Source organism: Vigna umbellata, chromosome 2, assembly GCF_029865625.1.
Source record: "Vigna umbellata cultivar VRB3 chromosome 2, Vumbellata_1.0, whole genome shotgun sequence".
Lineage (NCBI taxonomy): Eukaryota > Viridiplantae > Streptophyta > Magnoliopsida > Fabales > Fabaceae > Vigna > Vigna umbellata.
In genome coordinates, this window is record NC_142166.1 from 28,833,026 (window position 1) to 28,851,585 (window position 18,560).

Below are 18,560 nucleotides of genomic sequence, written 5' to 3' on the forward strand. Positions count from 1 at the left end.
GCTCTCTTTGAAGAAGAGTTTAAGGTGTTAAAGTCTTTAAGAGGTAAGGGGAGCTAACTTATCTCTTCTATTTTTTTTGTGTGCAGAATTTACTTGATGAGTATGTAGTTTCTTATGTGTGGAAGTTAGGTATTAAAGATTTGAGAATGAGGAATTGAGATTTTGCATGGTATGATTTTAAGAAGTTGATTTGAATGGATCTTTTGACTACAACTGTGATATTTGAATCTTGATTAAATTATATGATGAAAGATTGGTGGGAATTGATGGATCTATGATGAATTGATGGTGAAATTTCGTTGTTATATGTTGGTATATGTGGATGGGAAGTTTTGAACCAATTGAGTTTTCTGGGTAACTGTAATCCCTCAAAGCTTTAGTTCCTGTATGTGAGCCCTTTTGAGGAGTAGATGAATGTGGCTTACCAATATGAAAGTGATGAGGAGGAGGAATAATCGAAGAGTGTGTCTCGGGACCCCTATAGTCAATCTCATATATCGCTCCAAATGCAATGCTTCAGATTCCCCTATAACTTCACAATCAATACATCCTAAGTTAAATAGTGTTATCATATAAACATGCATGTAAGTAATAGAGAGATACAGTAAAAAGAAAACCTCTTGAGAAAGGAGAGAGAGCAAGGATGAGAAAGAAGAGAAGGAAACAGTTGGTTAAGGTAGACTTAATCTCCATGTTGTTGAAAGTATTGGAAGAAAGAAGGAAAGATTGGGATGATTTATAAGGAGGGAAATGGTTGGAAAGGGGTTTTAATGAATTATTAGAAAGTGGTGGGGACAGAGTGGGTACTCTAAAGGAAAATTAACAACTAAGGCTCAGTGTGCTCATGACCATGTCTCTCATTTGTTCATCTTTTTCCGGTTTTTCAAGACAATATATATATATATATATATATCGAAATTGTCGCCATCCACACTCACACAGCAATAAGTTGTGAGATGCCGGTGTCAATGTGTTGGTATGGAACATTAATGCTTCTGTTCCATACCCTTATTTATCACACATATTATGGCCTTATTTCTCTTAGGGTTCATCAAATTTAGGTGTGTTTTTGGGTGGAAATATAAAGGGAGAGATAAAACTTTTAGTCGGATAAATTTAATTTTGAAAAAGATTTCAGATAATAGCTGCTTCTGAAGTCTTAAACTATAATGAGATTGAATTGAACTCACTTATGTTCTTAAACTTCAATCAGCTGAATGGGAGTTGGTCTTTAAATTAGTGAAGAGAAGAGATGAAGTGTGGTTGGGACAAGTCCATGTGTGTATAATTGAAATCTCTCATGAGGAGGGGCATAATGTGTTTCTTTGTGTGGTGGTGTATAAATTATATATATATATACACTCGTGAGAGTAGTGTTATATATATATATATATATATATAATTACTGCAAAACAAAATTAGAAAATATTTTTTCGTAATGAACAATTATATGAATTTAATAGAGATAGTTATTGAAGGATAAAACTAAAAAAAAAGTGAAAAGAAATATAACTTTTTTATATAATATATATAGGTTGTTAACTTACCACTAGTACAGAGAATAGAAATTGCATCGGTTAGATTCGTTTATACGCACCGGTTTTACAACCGGTGCATATAGAGGCGAGGTAGAAAAGTTCCGTTTAATGTCTCGGTTCTAAACCAGGTCAAAAAGAGATTGATTTTTGTCTCGGTTATCTTTTGAACCGAGTTAGTATCTTAAAAAATTCAACAAAAAAAAATTTCAGAATCCATGTCTCAATCCTTTTCGGTCCTGAATCATTTTCTGGTCTTTCCTCAATCCTTTAACACAGAAGCCATGTTTCAATGCAGAATTCGAACTCAAGCAGCTATAATTCCAAAACAGAAACCAACTCCAAAAATCAGAATAAGATACATCACAGCATCACAGAGCAGATAAAACCATAAATCAGAGTAAGGATACATCTAAGAACAGATAAAACCAGTATAACAAAAATGAAAGAAAATCCTCATTTGACGCTGCCATCGGCCCCCATTTCCCAGCTCCTTCCTTCTCCCCCATTTCCAGTACCATTTCCAGTACAAAGAAATCACCTTTTCAATTGGTAGAACCCAGCCTTCGAAGCGAAGCCGGACGGTCCCACAACGGCTTCATCCACGGTGATTGAGGGCTCGGAAGGGGGCTGAACGGGTGCTAGGCCAGCGGCTCCACCACTGGCACGGGCCGCACCAGGCGGTCCACGAAAAACACTAGATCTGAGATCGCGTCAGCTGGTGGAGTGAGATCGCGTCCGGTTGGGTGGCGATTGGTGGTGGGGTTGGGGTTGCGGGGTGGGAGGCACGACGGAGCGAGGGCCAGGGAGCGACGGAGCGAGGGCCAGGGAGCGGCGGAGCGAGAGCGAGGGAGCGGCGGAGCGAGAGCGAGGGAGTGGCGGAGTGAGAGCGAGGGAGTGGCGGAGTGAGAGCGAGGGAGTGGCGGAGCGAGAGCGAGGGCGTGAGAGATTGACGGAGCGAGAGCTAGGGCGTGAGAGATTGACGGAGCGAGAGGGCAAGGGAGGAGGGAGAGCGAGGGAGAGGGAGGGAGAGTGAGGGAGAACGAGTGAGAGGGAGGGAGAGTGAGGCAGAACGGGTGAGAGGGAGGGAGAGTGAGGGAGAACGAGTGAGAGGGAGGGAGAGTGAGGGAGCGAGGCAGGGAGAGCGAGGCACTGTTCTTAAAAAATGAGATCTGGAAAATGAATAGGTCTCGGTCCTCTGCTCGCCCGAAGCCATAAACGCGTATAGGTCTCGGTTCTACACCAGACCGAGGCCTATAGTTCTTAAAAAAAAAAAAAAAAATTTCAGAGACTGTCAGGGGGCAGGTGGGCTTTTAGGCTTCGGTCATTACTTTAACCGAGGTAATATGACTTATATGCTTCGGTTGATTTTGAACTGAGGCGTATAAGTTGGCTTAAATTGCAAAAATGCCACCGCATTTTAATAGACTTCGGTTGCACCTAAACCGAAGCATATAACGCGAGTTAAAAAGCAGTTTTTTTACTAGTGTACGTGACTTTCTTAAAGTATCAAAATTTAGTTGATAAAAATACTTTCATATATTAAAAAAGACACACACTTCAAACATAAAAATATTTTAATAATTTTTAATTCCAATTTAAGAGGTTACATATGTTTGCAAACCACGCTAGCTATTAGTGATTTTTTTCCAAATTTAATGGGTGCTTCTATCATCAATGGTTTAAACTTAATTTACAAAGAAAAAAAAATAAGTTTTACAAATTATATTTTTAATTCTTTTTACTGATATATTTTTTAATTTATTTAAGACTTAATTTTAATTTCTTAATAATATGTTTTTTAGAATTAAACGAACCAACTGGATTTAATTTTTCGTTAAATGTTTAGTGCCAAGTCTCATTAAAATGCACCCAAAACCCTTCTGTCAGATCATTAAAACATACTCAAAAACCCTCTATGCGGACGCCATGTGTCAAGCAACGAGGATCAGAAATCAGATAGTGGGGATGCAGGTGTCAGCAGAAGAGCGGACGCTCGTTTTAACGTAGGAAGAAAACTGATTTTTTCTGAAAAACATGTCCCACTCTCTTCTGCATGCACCCTTCTTCCCAAACTCTGAACTTTCATTTTTCTACTCCTTCTCACTAGAAACCTAATCTTCTCTCTAAGAAATCTTACCCTTTCTCTTCTCCGATCACCCTTCAGGCACCAGTTCCACTCTTCCGGCATAGAGAACGATCGTCCGAACCAATCAGTTTAGGATTCTGAACGGGTAAGTTCATTTTCCCTCCATTCGTGTGTTTTCTGTAACATGCAAACCCAAATTATTGGTTGCATGAGTCGATCTTATCATACTGAGTATCTTTTTGGTTTATGTTGGTTATAGTATTTAGAACGCGCTGTAGAACGTTAAGGCCTCAGTTAGAAGAAGAACCCTAGTCTATATCTATGAACATCCGACTACGTTAGAGGTAAGGGAAGCTTATTTAATTTAATTTGTCTGTTGATTTGGTTGTATGAATGATCGTTATTTGGCTGAAATGAATAATATGCATGTTGATTGATATGTTATAATGTATGAATGTGAATATTAGTATTTCTTGGAGTATGATTTATTAACATGATATGGATTTTTGAAGTATGTAAATTGATGTTTTATGTGAAGTTATAAGGTTATGAAATGAATGTATTGAACAATGAGTTGGAGATCAATGAAAATCTGAGTATGAAATTCCCACTATGATAATGTACGTTCATCATTGAACGGTCCTTGACCGTTCGGTGTTTCTAGTAATATTTTGTGAAATTGGATTCTTTCATTGGAAAGAATCCTAGTTGAGGACGAGCGTCTTCTTGTAAAAATACTGTGCTTGAGCGTTCGGCCAAGCGTAGTTGCATATGAGTATCCATAAATAAACTTAAAATCTTGTAAATATATGTATTTTTATATAGTAATCGTTCGTACACACAACTCCGCTAGTACCTTATTTATTAACCTTTTATTTCAAGTTTAGTACTGCTCGATCTCACACCAAGTCCTTTTAATGAGTGACGCTCGGTCTTATACTAAGCGCTTGAACACGATTGTGGAATGATATCCCTTGATGACATTAACGTTCGTCCCACTTCAATAGAATTTTCCCCTACCATGTTCGGTCATTGGCTGACATTAGGTTTCCGTGTATGAATTATTCTAAGTATATTTTTTTAACGTCTTGACGATTCTATATTCTTTTTTCTCCGACCTAGAGTCTCCGTATTTGATGTATTCTTTGAGTGTTGGTTGGGTTTACGAGAGTCAGTTCATTAACTGACTCATATTGTAAGTAATGTTCGTCATATATTGTATAATGGTATTCGATTTATTTCCTAAAACTAATGGTAACCCTTTCGGTCTTATTCTATTCTGGCACGGGAAATTCTCGGTATTTTTCCTATCGTTCGTCCTCGTTCTAAAGACGGCTGACCGTTCGGTATTTTATGTTTTTAGAAATTATGATAACAACGACTTCAAAACGAAGAATTATAAAAGATGAAGAGTATATGAGATGAATGAAAGGTTGTGGATTTTGAACGAGCGTTTCGGGGAGGAATGACTCTTGGTTGAATATTGAAATGGTAAAGTATGAATGTGGTAACGCTTAGCTGACGGTTCATCCTGATGTTTCGTGAGTACTCGTCCTTACATAGAGGAGGGTAGATCATGTGTGGGAACGGCAGGAGGTCCTAGTCCTTAGGGGTACTTTGGACAGATAGGACTAACCTCGGGTGGCAGCTGATGAGTATTCAAGTTACTACATCACCCGAGTGCACGAACGTCGTAGCTACACAGATTTCATACAGTCCGGACAGTCAGTCTAGTATTAGGATGTGTATGTTACGCATGTTAAGTTTACCTTGTGCGTTTGATTGTTTGAAGCATATTGATAACACTCTAGATTTACATATTTTTCTTTGTTAAAAATCATTTCTTAGATTTCTTTAGTTTTTAATTTCTTAGAATTAGGCTGGTTTTATGTTTTTCTCTTAATTCTTTAGTTTTATAAAATTCTAGTTAAAAATAGGTTTTTAGATGTAATTTTTAGTTTTTGTTAATTAGTAGGAAAATAATATCTTTTTAGAAAATCTTTAATAAAAATCTTTCTTTTTAATTGTTAGATTTTTTTTTCTTTTCTTTAATTTGGTATTGTTTTTTTTTTTTATGCAGAGTGGGCTGGTCATTTGAAATTGGGCTTCAGCCTTGGAATGATTGGAGCTGATTGGGCCTCTGAAATAGCACTGGGGCGCTTGTGAGGCTGTAGCATTTTGATAATTGATGTTGTGCATTTTGGAGGCTGGCAGATTTATTGAAAAGCAATTGGGCCACGACAATGCTTGGATGATTCAATTTGAAAGTGGCCGCTGGCAGGATTGGGTTGAAGAGGACTAGCTGCAACTTAAGTGGAACGACGCCGTCTTGATGCGTCTTGGCAGCAGCTTAACTCGCACTCATGCTTCATTTGGAAAATGGGAAAAACAAGCTGGAGCATTTGAAGAAACAAAAACCCATGAGCTAGGGCTTGGAGAGAATGCGAGAAAGAGAGAATATGAAGTCACGACCATACTCTGCAAAGAAGCTGACCATGGAGAACGAAAGCTGACCGGAGCTGCCCGCTATAGAGGATCGAATGGCTGGAAACACAAGCTCGAAGCAAATGAACAGTGGCCGCTGGATCAAGAGCAGGAAGCGTCATGGAGAAGGTTCCCTCTTTCATTTTTCCCTTGCTTTTTCTTTCATTCTTTTCAGACACTGTATAAAAGGGCTTTTCACCATGTAAACAGGGATATACACACTTTTTACACTTTCAGTTTACAGTTCTAAGCTCTGTAGATTAGGGTTCTTTTCCGCTTTTTGTAGAGTAGGTTTCTGTTCTCCGTGCTTTTGGAATGCACACTCGCGGTGGTGACAGCCCGTGGTGTCTTCGATTGTGAGTTTGTTCAGTACCTTTTCTTGTACGCTCTTGTTAATAATACGTTCTTTCTTGATGTTCTATTTGTAAAGTGTTCTATGATTCTGTTATTTTGATTTTTGTGTGTTCTTGTGTTTCTTGTTTTACATTGAAAATGATTTGGATTCTGTCACTCTGCATTCTATAATTTCTTTTGGAATTATGCGACCCAAAGGTGGGCGTAAATGAACGAGATGTCTTCTCGAGACAGATAGGAGTTCAATCAATGAAAAAAATATTTTCATTCATGTTGTTTTAGTTGCTGTTAATTAGTGTGAGTTAGGAATAGGTTCAATTGTGTTTCATTTGCTGATTTGGCCAAAAATCATTAAAATTGAATTGAATCTGTTTTGTTTTGGGAAATCAATTGATTGTTATTCATTTTAAGTTCTATACTAGAACTTGAGACCCCAAGGTGGGCAATTTATGAACAGGATGTCTTTTTGTATAATAATAAGTCAATTGATATGCCAATTCAAGCAAATTTAGTTCAGTTTTGTGACTTTTATCCAACAACTTTGTCCTGATTAGTAGTTTAGGTTATGTTTTGTTCGTAATGATTAGATTTGGTTCTGATTCATGAGTTATTCACTTGATTCCTTGCTTTTAATCATTAGTTTTAGGTTTCTTATTGATATTTTTTTTCTTTACTGTAGATTTTACAATTCCGTTTGCAACATTTATTTTCTTTATTGTTCATATTCATTTGGCTTTTAGGATTTTTATTTTTAGCTTTTAAATTTCCACTTTGAGTTGCTTGTTTACAGTTTTAGTTCTAGGTCATTTTAATTACATGTAATTCTAATATTAGTTTAATTTCTAATTCTGTTTTAGGTAGTTTATAGTCCCATTTTCTTTTATTTTTCCTTTCAGTTCATATTCTTTCTTTCCTTAACCAAATTCTCTTATTCTTTTTAATTTAATTGTTTCATTTTCTATTTCCCACCTTGTTTTTATAGTTAAGTAGTAAATAATTACAAGAATTAACTTTACACTCTGAAACTTAATCATAGTTGAGTCCTTGGATTGATCCTTGGTTATCCCTTTACTACATTAGTGGGGAAACTGAGTTTGTTGGCTTTGATGCGACTAAAAGCGAGTTTAACACGTATGTTTTATATGAGTTAAATTACATAAGCTTATCCTGCATTCATGTATTGTCTTGTTTTGTACGTCCGTCCTTGTCGTTGCAATGATCATCCGTGTGGATGTGAGCAGAAGGAGATGAGCTGCTGGAAGAGGCGCTGGAAGAAGAAAACTTGGTGGAGGTAGAAGTGAAGACCGAATAGTAGTACGTTCGGTTAGTAGATAGGAGTATTATTGTGAGGTGATCGTTCGGTCACCTCCTCTCTATTGTTGTTATCTGACTGTTCGGTAAATTCTTTTGTAAATCGTTCGGTCATGTTTGTTCTTTATCTTGTACTGTGTTAAATGTAAATCTTTATGTAAGACCGTTCGGCCATAGACATACGTTATTTAGTGACAAAACTGAACTGAGATATTGTTAAATGTAATTATTATATCATATGGTGATTGTTGTATTTTTGGGATGTTACATTTAGTAGTTTAAAATAAAATGATAAATTTTTATCCTATATCCATCACAATCCTGAAATATATGTTATCCATGCATTTTGTTTTTCCTAATTTTGTGTAAAAAAAAGTCTAAGGACCTATTTTTTATGGGTAGAAGAAAGAAGAATTCAAAATCGTGAAAAAAAAAATTAAGTAATTATTTCACAATTGACCATAAGAAATTTGACTAAACAAAAGTGTGGTAACATTTTGTGATTAAAAAGCTTAGTATCTTGGTCTCAATTTCCGTCAACTTTGTTTGATATGAGACTCATTTTCTTTGAATGTTTAATGTAATCCTTAATTTTGTAGTTTATGTTGAATTTTAGTTTTTTTTGTTTACGACGTTTAAATCGTTAAAGGTAAAATATCCAAAGTACCAATTAGTGAATTATATGACAGTTATTGGTTGACGTGGACACATCACCCTTGACAAGTCATCATTTCCTACCTCCAAAAACCCTAATTTCTCTCTACATAGAAACCCTAGCCACCACCTAACCTTAGCCACCACTACAAGAATTTGGCTTATTACCGAAGGCCTAGGGACTGTCTGTAAATATGTGTTTTCGACGGTCAAAATAAGCATTACAGACGGACATGGTGAAATGTAATTACCAAAGGCCAAAAGAGCATTGCTAAGGGGTTTATGGCCTTCGGTAAGAGGCTCGACCCGTTAAACTAAGTAATTGGGGGTATTTGATAACAGTTGAAAAATTGTTATTATCATGCTTAAAATTGATACTAAAAGCAACCTTTAACACTTAGAAACTAGCTTGAAATCATGCTTTTGTTCATATTTTGTGAATAAGAGAGTTGAAAGTGAATTTAATGGTTTTGTGCAAGATTCCCTTGATTTTGTAGGCTAATTGAATGATTTGAAAGAAGAATTGAAGTACCGAATGATTGGAGTGCTGAAAAGTAAACCAGAAAAGTCAACCAGTCAACCAGAAAAGTCAACCAGTCAACCAGAAAAGTCAACAAGTCAACCATAATGCTGAAAAGTCAACCAGAATGCAGAAAAAAATGTGACCGAGTGGCGCTGAGCGGCAGTTTTCAGGTGCCGAAATCACCGTTGAGGGGCAAAACAACAGCTGGGGGGCAAAATGGATCATGCGCTAGTACCGCTCAACGGTAAAATATCGCTGAGCGCCATTCTAAATGGGCTTGGACCGGTTTTCTGGCACTTTTATGGGCTTGGGCCTAATTTTTCTGTATTTTTGGAATAGTATATAAGCTATAGGACGTCCTAGGGTTTGTATCTTTGGCAGAAACGAAGCAAACACTCTCTCTTCCACCCCTTTGAAGGAGGATCTTGGATGCTCAGGCTACCTCTTCACCTTTCTAGGGTTTTATCTTTCATTCTTTCATTATTGTTCATCTAGGTTCACCATGAATATGGTGAACTAAACCTTGTATGTTTGTTGGGGAATCAATGTAATCTTTTGAAGCTCTCATATATGGAATTTGTACTTGCATCTTAATCTAAGACTTATGCTTTCTTTCATCATTAGTTAGGGTTTTTCCTCTTTGCTTAAAGCTTGTTTTGTTTAACTCATTCAATGCATGATTATTGGTTTTGTCGATACGGGAAAGTACGGGGAAGTCTAGATCCGGGGAATTACTCCCAATAGTATATTGGTTGTCGTTAAGCTCCTGTGCTAAAAGAACTAATTATTAGGAATGCTAGGAATCGTATGAACTCGTAATTAGGGATAGGCCTTCTTGACAAGGTAATTTAGAGAGTGGCATTAACAATGATGATTTGAATGTTGAATTCCTAAAATATATGAGAGTGGATAAGATGAAATTGATCCCCAACAACATATTCATCCATATATTTCATTGAAAGTGCTTGTCTTTTGCTTTTGCCATTGATCAAAACCTCATGCATACATATTTATTTTCGTCTTTGGCATAGTAAAATCCAACTATTTCGTTCTTAAGTCTTAGCTAATCAACAAACCACACAACTAAACTAGGCCGTGAGTCCTTTGGGAGAACGATACTTGGTCTTACCAAGTTTATTACTTGAACGATTCGGTCATACTTGCCGATTGTAAAACAAGTTTGTGACATCATATTTTGGTGATCATAAATTTGTCCATCAAGTTTTTGGCGCCGTTGCCGGGGACTCGTGGTTTAACTGGTTAATTTGTGTGATTATTGATTATCTTTGACTTTAATTTTGAATTTCTGTTTTTATTTTCTGTTTTTATTTTTTCGGTTTTTATTTTATTTTATTTTATCTTATTTGGTTTTATTTTATTTGATTTGATTTTATTTTATTTTCTGAATCTATATCTTCTCCTATATCTTTTTGTGCTAACCAATTTTTTTAGGGTTTTGTTTTCTTGTGCATGCAGGAAGCAATTAGAACAAGGAGCAAGAAAACAACAGAACCTCTTCTTGAAGGTCTAGACGAGAGTTGACGGAGGAGAAGAATCCGAACATCTAGAGAACTTTTCCCTTCTCCAGAAACTCTCTTACAATCATCACCACAAGGTTCTGTTCATAGCACAGAAAATATGGAGAACAACAATGTTAGAAGAACTCTTGCTGACTACACAAATATAGCTGGGCCTCAGCACTTTAACAGCATAGCTAGACCTAGAGTCAATGCAGCTAATATGGAGGTCAAACCAGCATTGATTCAACTGGTGAAAAGCAACCAATTTAATGGGTTATCTCATGAAAGCCCATATGAGCACCTCACTACATTCAATGAGATTTGCAATACAGTGAAGATTAATGGGGTGCCAGACGAAGCTATCAAACTTAGCTTGTTTCCTTTCTCATTGGGAGGCAATGCTAAGCTTTGGTTGAATTCTTTCCCAGAAGAAAGTTTCACAGAGTGGGAAGCAGTGGTAACAAAATTTTTAAACAAGTATTTCCCACAATCTAAGGTGACAAAAGGCAAGCAAGAGATTTCTTCATTTTAGGAAACTCTCAACAATTTCATACAGAAAACTGAGTCTACCCAAAAGAGCACTGAAGCTGCTATCAAAAATTTGGAGACTCAGATGGGGCAGATCACCAAACAGGTGGAAGAAAGGCCAAATATAAATTTTGGGGCTAATACTGAAGTTAACCCTAGAGAAGAGTGCAAGGTGGTAGAGAGTGTTGATGATGAGAAAGTTGAGTTAGATACAGAAGAGAGAAGAGAAATAGAGAGCAAAAGCACTTTTCCTATTCCAATCCATTAAGGGAAACAACTGGACTTCACAGAGTTATTCAAAATGGTGGATAATGATGCACCTTCGGAACAAATTCTACAACAGATTACGGTTTACACTAAATCTAATGAAGAAATCTCTACAAAGAAAAGACGTAGAGATGATGAAGCAAAGGAGTGTATAACTGTTAGAAAAGAGCCATTCCCTCCTAAAGCAACAGATCCAGGCAGTTTTTCTATCCCTTGTACCATAGGGAAGAAAAGGGTGAAGAAAGCTCTCCTTGATTTAGGTTCAAGTGTCAACTTGATACCTTACTCTTTACTGGAGCAAATCGGCAATGTTAAAGTGAAACCTGTAAAGGTTAATCTAGTAATGGCCGATGGATCTTCAAAGGAGCCATGTGGGATTGCAGAGGACATTATAGTTTGTGTTGGCAAACTTCAGTTCTTGGCAGACTTTGTGGTGATGAAGATGGAGACAGAAAATATGCCTATCATACTTGGAAGACCGTTTATGAAAACGGCCAGAGCTATCATTGATGTAAATGAAGGTATAGTGGTGCTCCAGGACCGAGAGGAGAGAGTGGTTGTAGACGTCTTTAAAGATGAGACGCAAACACAGGAGGAAGAAGCTAGTTATAAAGCTGCATTTCAAGATGCACACATGACTAGCCATAAAGATGAAAATCCCAAGGTTGCAGGTAACCATTGTTTGTTGTTTCAGGTGAAAAAGGAAGAAAAGATTGGAAGAGGAGGAGAAATGCCTGATGACTGGAAGAACAGAAGACCCCAACTTGGTGCACCAGTGAGAATCAAAAACAAGTTGTGGGATGTGAAGGGCTTTAAAGAGAAGGAGATGTTAGAGATAGAATCTCCACATCTTAGAAGAATCAAAACAGTTCACAGGAAACAGCTGAGGAGTTGGTGGGATGACAACATCAACTATAAAGAAGGAACTTGAGCTTTACTGGATCAAGCTAATGACGTTAAAAGAGCGCTTGTTGGGAGGCAACCCAGTGGATTTAAGAACTTTTTAATTTTTCTTTGGTTTGTAATTTTTAAATCTGTTGAACATTATATTGCTGAACATAGCATCTACCGAAGGATGCTAGTTGGATATAACATCTACTGAAGGATGCTAAGTGTGTAACACCTACTGATGGGTGTTGGTAAGTTTGAAGCACCTACTGATGGGTGTTGGTAAGTTTTAAACACCTACTGATGGGTGTTGGTGGATTTTGGGTCAGGCTCGTGACGTTAAACAAGCGCTACCTGGGAGGCAACGCAGTTGATTAATTGTTTTTGTTAGGGTTTGCATAAGTATTTTAAACATTGAATTGCAGGGAACCAGTGAGGGGCATGTCTAGGAGGCACGTAGGTTAAGAAAAGAAGGAGAAGAGCACTTCACGAAAGTGCCGCTGAGCGGCAACTTACCGCTGAGCGGTACTCTCGCAGAATGGGCTTTAGTTCCCCTTAGCGGGACCCGAGCCCATTAGGGTATTTTTATACCCCAAGCTGCGTTTTAGGATTTCTTTTCAGGTTCTTCTCTGCACAAACACTCCCACATACCTTCTCCAAGGTTTTCCACATCTTTTCACTCTTCCCTCTTAAGAAAATTTCTCTTCCACTCACTTTTTCACTAGTGTGCCATCAAAGTTTGGGTTTGGAAGAGAGTATCTTAGCTTGGAAGCATCCTCATTGCATCTAGTATCTCCACCCAAGTAAGTAAAATGCATTTTGTTCATTCTAGGGTTCTTGAATTTGAATGTGATTGTCAAAACATGAAGATTTAGGGGTTTTGATTTCTAAGCATGATTTGATGATATAATTAATGTTTGAACCGATTAAACTGCATGATTTTGAACTGGAAAACTGAAAACTCCATTTGGGTGGAGTTAGGACAACTTAAAAGAGGTTTTTCAAAATTCTGCAGAGTTACCGCTCAGGGGTAAACTGCCGCTGAGCGGCACTCTGCCAGACTTGGTTTTTCTTGAATTTTTGCGTTCTGGACTGTGGCACTGGTGGCGCTGAGGGGAAATTCTGGCCCTCAGCGGTGGTTTAGCTTCGAAAGGAGTTGTGTTCTGTGTTTTACTAATGATTAACATCATGTTCTGTGGTTTTGTATTTGTGTTTAAATGCAGGAATGACATCCTCTTCAGGAAAGAGATTGAAAACCATGGCAACCAAGAGAAAGGAAAAGGAACCAGAGCAACCCCACTCTAGCAGGTTCCTCTCTAGGAAACATGAGAAGCACTTTAGGGTGGTTCAGGACAGGAGACTCCTGATGGAAAGAAAAGTTGGAATGATACCTAACTTTGCTCCTTAATTTGGAGAGCAAGTGTTAGGGAATGACTGGGGAAAGCTAGCCACATATCCTGCACCTGCCAACATAGCTGTGGTAAAGGAATTCTACACCAATGCAAAGAAGATTGGTGATTATCCAGCTGAGAATTATTTGGGCTATGTCAGAGGCCATGCTATCAGGTATGATCCTGATTCTATCAATAACTTCCTGGACACTGTGTGGGCTGGTGAGCAGTGCCAGTTTGCTCTTTGCATGGAGGAAGGTGCTGACTATGAGGATGTGGAGAGAGTACTGTGTATACCAGGAGGACACTTCCAAAGGAATAGATCTGACTCAGTGGTTAACATTAGGAGGACGGATTTAACTCCTCTTGCAAAGTATTGGATGGCATTTTCTCATGCCAACATTCAGCCATGTTCACATGTGTCAGATATTACTCTCAGCAGGGCACTATTCATCTACTGTGCTATCAGAAACTTAAATGTTAATATTGGGCAGGTGATAGCTGATGAGATTAGTGTGTGCGCCAATACCTCAAACAACAAAGCACCACTAGGACATCCCTCATTGATCACTCACCTTTGCAAGATAGCTGGGGTGGACACTTCTGCTCCACCATTTGAGAGGCCAAGAAAAGCTATTGATGAGGCCTATTACAGACAGTACTGTGGAGGTGAGGAGGCAGCTCAGCCAGTTCCACCACCGTGCTCGTAGAGAGAGAGGGCCAGCACATAGCCAGACATCTGCTGAGACACATGAAGCAGAACCATTCCAGATGAAGGACATGTATATGTCCCTTATAGGTGCTCAGTTACAGTCCATTCACAGAGGGCAGGTGGCTACTGCTGAGATGATTGTGGGGATGTATGATACACCTCCAGCTCACAGGTGGACTATGGATGAATTCCATAATGTAGTAGCTTGGCCAGAGGATCCAGTGCATGGAGGAGGAGCTGGAGCAACTGAAGCTTCAGCTAGAGAGATGGAAGAAGATGAAGCTGATGATGATGATGCATTTGAAGATGATGAAGATGAGGAGGAAGAGGAAGATACAGAGGACAGCTCAGACTGATGAGGAGCTGAGATAGCATTTACTGATGAATGCTATCATATGCTTATGCTTTTGTTGGTTTAAGTTTTCTGAACTTATTTTATTTTTGTTTTTAGATTAAGGTTTGATGTACTCTATTGGAAACCTGGTTTGTGTGATGGTTTGCTATTAACTGTGATTGTTTGATAAGTAATGCTTGAAGATGCTTATTGATTGATTGATGTTGAGATGATGTGCACATTAAAATGCTTATAAAGGTGATTCACAAGCTTTGTGAACAAATACAGGATATAATGATTGTGATTGTGAAATTAAGCAGGATGTGTATGTCAAATGTGAATGAGCTTATATGTGAGGTTTTGAGCTCTAGAGTTGCTATTGTTAAATGCTATTACTTTGAAAGCATGAATGACTTTGCCCAGGTTTTCTATGATTGAATCAATTGCTTGTTTTGCATCATGTGATCAAGGCCGTTTGTTGGAACCCTTTTGATTGGCCAAATTCATAAAGTTAGCCCACTAAAAGAGAACACTTTGTGTTCTATCCTTTGAACCCTTAGCCTTGAACATAAATTGAAAACCCTTGATTGAAAGTCTTTACCTTGAGTTAAGTAGAAGATCTTGTGTGGTACTGTTAAATGTTCAAGTTTGGGGTTGTTGGAAAAACATGAAAAAGGAAAAGCATTAAGCTAAGAGCTAAAAGTTAAGAATATGCAAAGAAAAAGAAAAAGAAAAGAAAAGAAAAGGCAAAGCTCAATGCAAAAGAAAGTTGGGAATGAATAAGAATAATTGTGTTGTTATGATTCTCTTAACTCAAGGATTTTGTGATCCAGAAAAACCAATTTTCTTGTTAGCCCAACCACATTATAAGCCATTGAAAAGTCCTTGTGATACATTGTGATAGTGGAGTGAATGAGTGATTACCTCTTATACACTTGTGTGTTGAGTGAAACACTTTACCTAGTGAGGAAATATTCCATGAGCACATGAACATCCATGCTTAATTGATTGATCATTCATGAAAAATAGCATTTGTTGGATATTAAGTGACTTTGTGAACACCAAAGCATGTGCACATCTTGATTGAAATCTTGGTCATAAGTTTGATTGAAGTTTTTACTTATCTTGAAAAGAGGATTTTTGAATGAGTGAACCATTATATGAATTGGTAGAAGATTGAGTTACACCTTGTTTGCTTGAGGACAAGCAAAGTTCTAAGTTTGGAGTTGTGATAACAGTTGAAAAACTGTTATTTTCATGCTTAAAATTGATACTAAAAGCAACCTTTAACACTTAGAAACTAGCTTGAAATCATGCTTTTGTTCATATTTTGTGAATAAGAGAGTTGAAAGTGAATTTAATGGTTTTGTGCAAGATTCCCTTGATTTTGTAGGCTAATTGAATGATTTGAAAGAAGAATTGAAGTACCGAATGATTGGAGTGCTGAAAAGTAAACCAGAAACCAGAAAAGTCAACCAGTCAACCAGAAAAGTCAACCAGTCAACCAGAATGCAGAAAAAAATGTGACTGAGTGGCGCTGAGCGGAAATTTGGCGCTGAGCGGCAGTTTTCAGGTGCCGAAATCACCGCTGAGGGGCAAAACAACAGCTGGGGGGCAAAATGGATCATGCGCTAGTACCGCTCAGCGGTAAAATACCGCTGAGCGCCATTCTAAATGGGCTTGGACCGGTTTTCTGGCACTTTTATGGGCTTGGGCCTAATTTTTCTGTATTTTTGGAATAGTATATAAGCTTTAGGACATCCTAGGGTTTGTATCTTTGGCAGAAACGAAGCAAACACTCTCTCTTCCACCCCTTTGAAGGAGGATCTTGGATGCTCAGGCTACCTCTTCACCTTTCTAGGGTTTTATCTTTCATTCTTTCATTATTGTTCATTTAGGTTCACCATGAATATGGTGAACTAAACCTTGTATGTTTGTTGGGGAATCAATGTAATCTTTTGAAGCTCTCATATATGGAATTTGTACTTGCATCTTAATCTAAGACTTATGCTTTCTTTCATCATTAGTTAGGGTTTTTCCTCTTTGCTTAATGCTGGCTTTGTTTAACTCATTCAATGCATGATTATTGGTTTTGTCGATACGGGAACGTACGGGGAAGTCTAGATCCGGGGAATTACTCCCAATAGTATATTGGTTGTCGTTAAGCTCCTGTGCTAAAAGAACTAATTATTAGGAATGCTAGGAATCGTATGAACTCGTAATTAGGGATAGGCCTTCTTGACAAGGTAATTTAGAGAGTGGCATTAACAATGATGATTTGAATGTTGAATTCCTAAAATATATGAGAGTGGATAAGATGAAATTGATCCCCAACAACATATTCATCCATATATTTCATTGAAAGTGCTTGTCTTTTGCTTTTGCCATTGATCAAAACCTCATGCATACATATTTATTTTCGTCTTTGGCATAGTAAAATCCAACTATTTCGTTCTTAAGTCTTAGCTAATCAACAAACCACACAACTAAACTAGGCCGTGAGTCCTTTGGGAGAACGATACTTGGTCTTACCAAGTTTATTACTTGAACGATTCGATCATACTTGCCGATTGTAAAACAAGTTTGTGACATCATATTTTGGTGATCATAAATTTGTCCATCAAGTTTTTGGCGCCGTTGCCGGGGACTCGTGGTTTAACTGGTTAATTTGTGTGATTATTGATTATCTTTGACTTTAATTTTGAATTTCTGTTTTTATTTTCTGTTTTATTTTTTCGGTTTTTATTTTATTTTATTTTATCTTATTTGGTTTATTTTATTTGATTTGATTTTATTTTATTTTCTGAATCTATATCTTCTCCTATATCTTTTTGTGCTAACCAATTTTTTTAGGGTTTTGTTTTCTTGTGCATGCAGGAAGCAATTAGAACAAGGAGCAAGAAAACAACAGAACCTCTTCTTGAAGGTCTAGACGAGAGTTGACGGAGGAGAAGAATCCGAACATCTAGAGAACTTTTCCCTTCTCCAGAAACTCTCTTACAATCATCACCACAAGGTTCTGTTCATAGCACAGAAAATATGGAGAACAACAATGTTAGAAGAACTCTTGCTGACTACACAAATATAGCTGGGCCTCAGCACTTTAACAGCATAGCTAGACCTAGAGTCAATGCAGCTAATATGGAGGTCAAACCAGCATTGATTCAACTGGTGAAAAGCAACCAATTTAATGGGTTATCTCATGAAAGCCCATATGAGCACCTCACTACATTCAATGAGATTTGCAATACAGTGAAGATTAATGGGGTGCCAGACGAAGCTATCAAACTTAGCTTGTTTCCTTTCTCATTGGGAGGCAATGCTAAGCTTTGGTTGAATTCTTTCCCAGAAGAAAGTTTCACAGAGTGGGAAGCAGTGGTAACAAAATTTTTAAACAAGTATTTCCCACAATCTAAGGTGACAAAAGGCAAGCAAGAGATTTCTTCATTTAAGCAGGGCATGGAAGAATCACTGGGGCATGCATGGGATAGGTATAAAAGTTTGTTACGTAAAACTCCCACGCATGGTTTTGATGATCAAGAAGTAGTCTTAACTTTCCTTGGAGGACTTGGTTCAAAAACCAACACTAGTGCAGCGAAGGGCTTTTACCGCGGTTCATTTTCACTATACGTCGCGGTTCTTGAACCGCGGCATATTCAGCCGCGGTAGTAAGTCAGACACTTTATACCGCGGTTCGAACCGCGGTATATAGGCTGCGGAATATGCCGCGGTTGTCTAGGGAACCGCTGCCTAAACCCTAAAAAAATTTAAAAAAAAAATTAAAAAATGCACTATATGCCGCGGTTGAACCGCGGCATATAGGCCGACGAATATGCCGCGGTTAGTGTCAAAACCGCGGCCATATGTCTCGTTTGTAAAAAAAAACGAAGCACTATATGCCGCGGTTGTGGTTAGAACCGCGGCATATTCCCCTGCAGTTTTTTAAAATTGCAGGTCTGTTTTTGTGATA

General features: G+C 37.9%; 1 protein-coding gene across 1 annotated transcript; it reads right to left on the reverse strand.

Annotated features, from left to right (window-relative positions):
• Positions 1 to 207: 207 nt before the first annotated feature.
• Positions 208 to 722, reverse strand: LOC124844105 (uncharacterized). The gene is given in 3 exon segments (XM_088107734.1): positions 208 to 498; positions 501 to 526; positions 618 to 722. Coding segments are annotated over 3 exon segments (393 nt in total). The 5' UTR covers positions 694 to 722.
• Between the last annotated feature and the right edge of the window lie 17,838 nt (positions 723 to 18,560).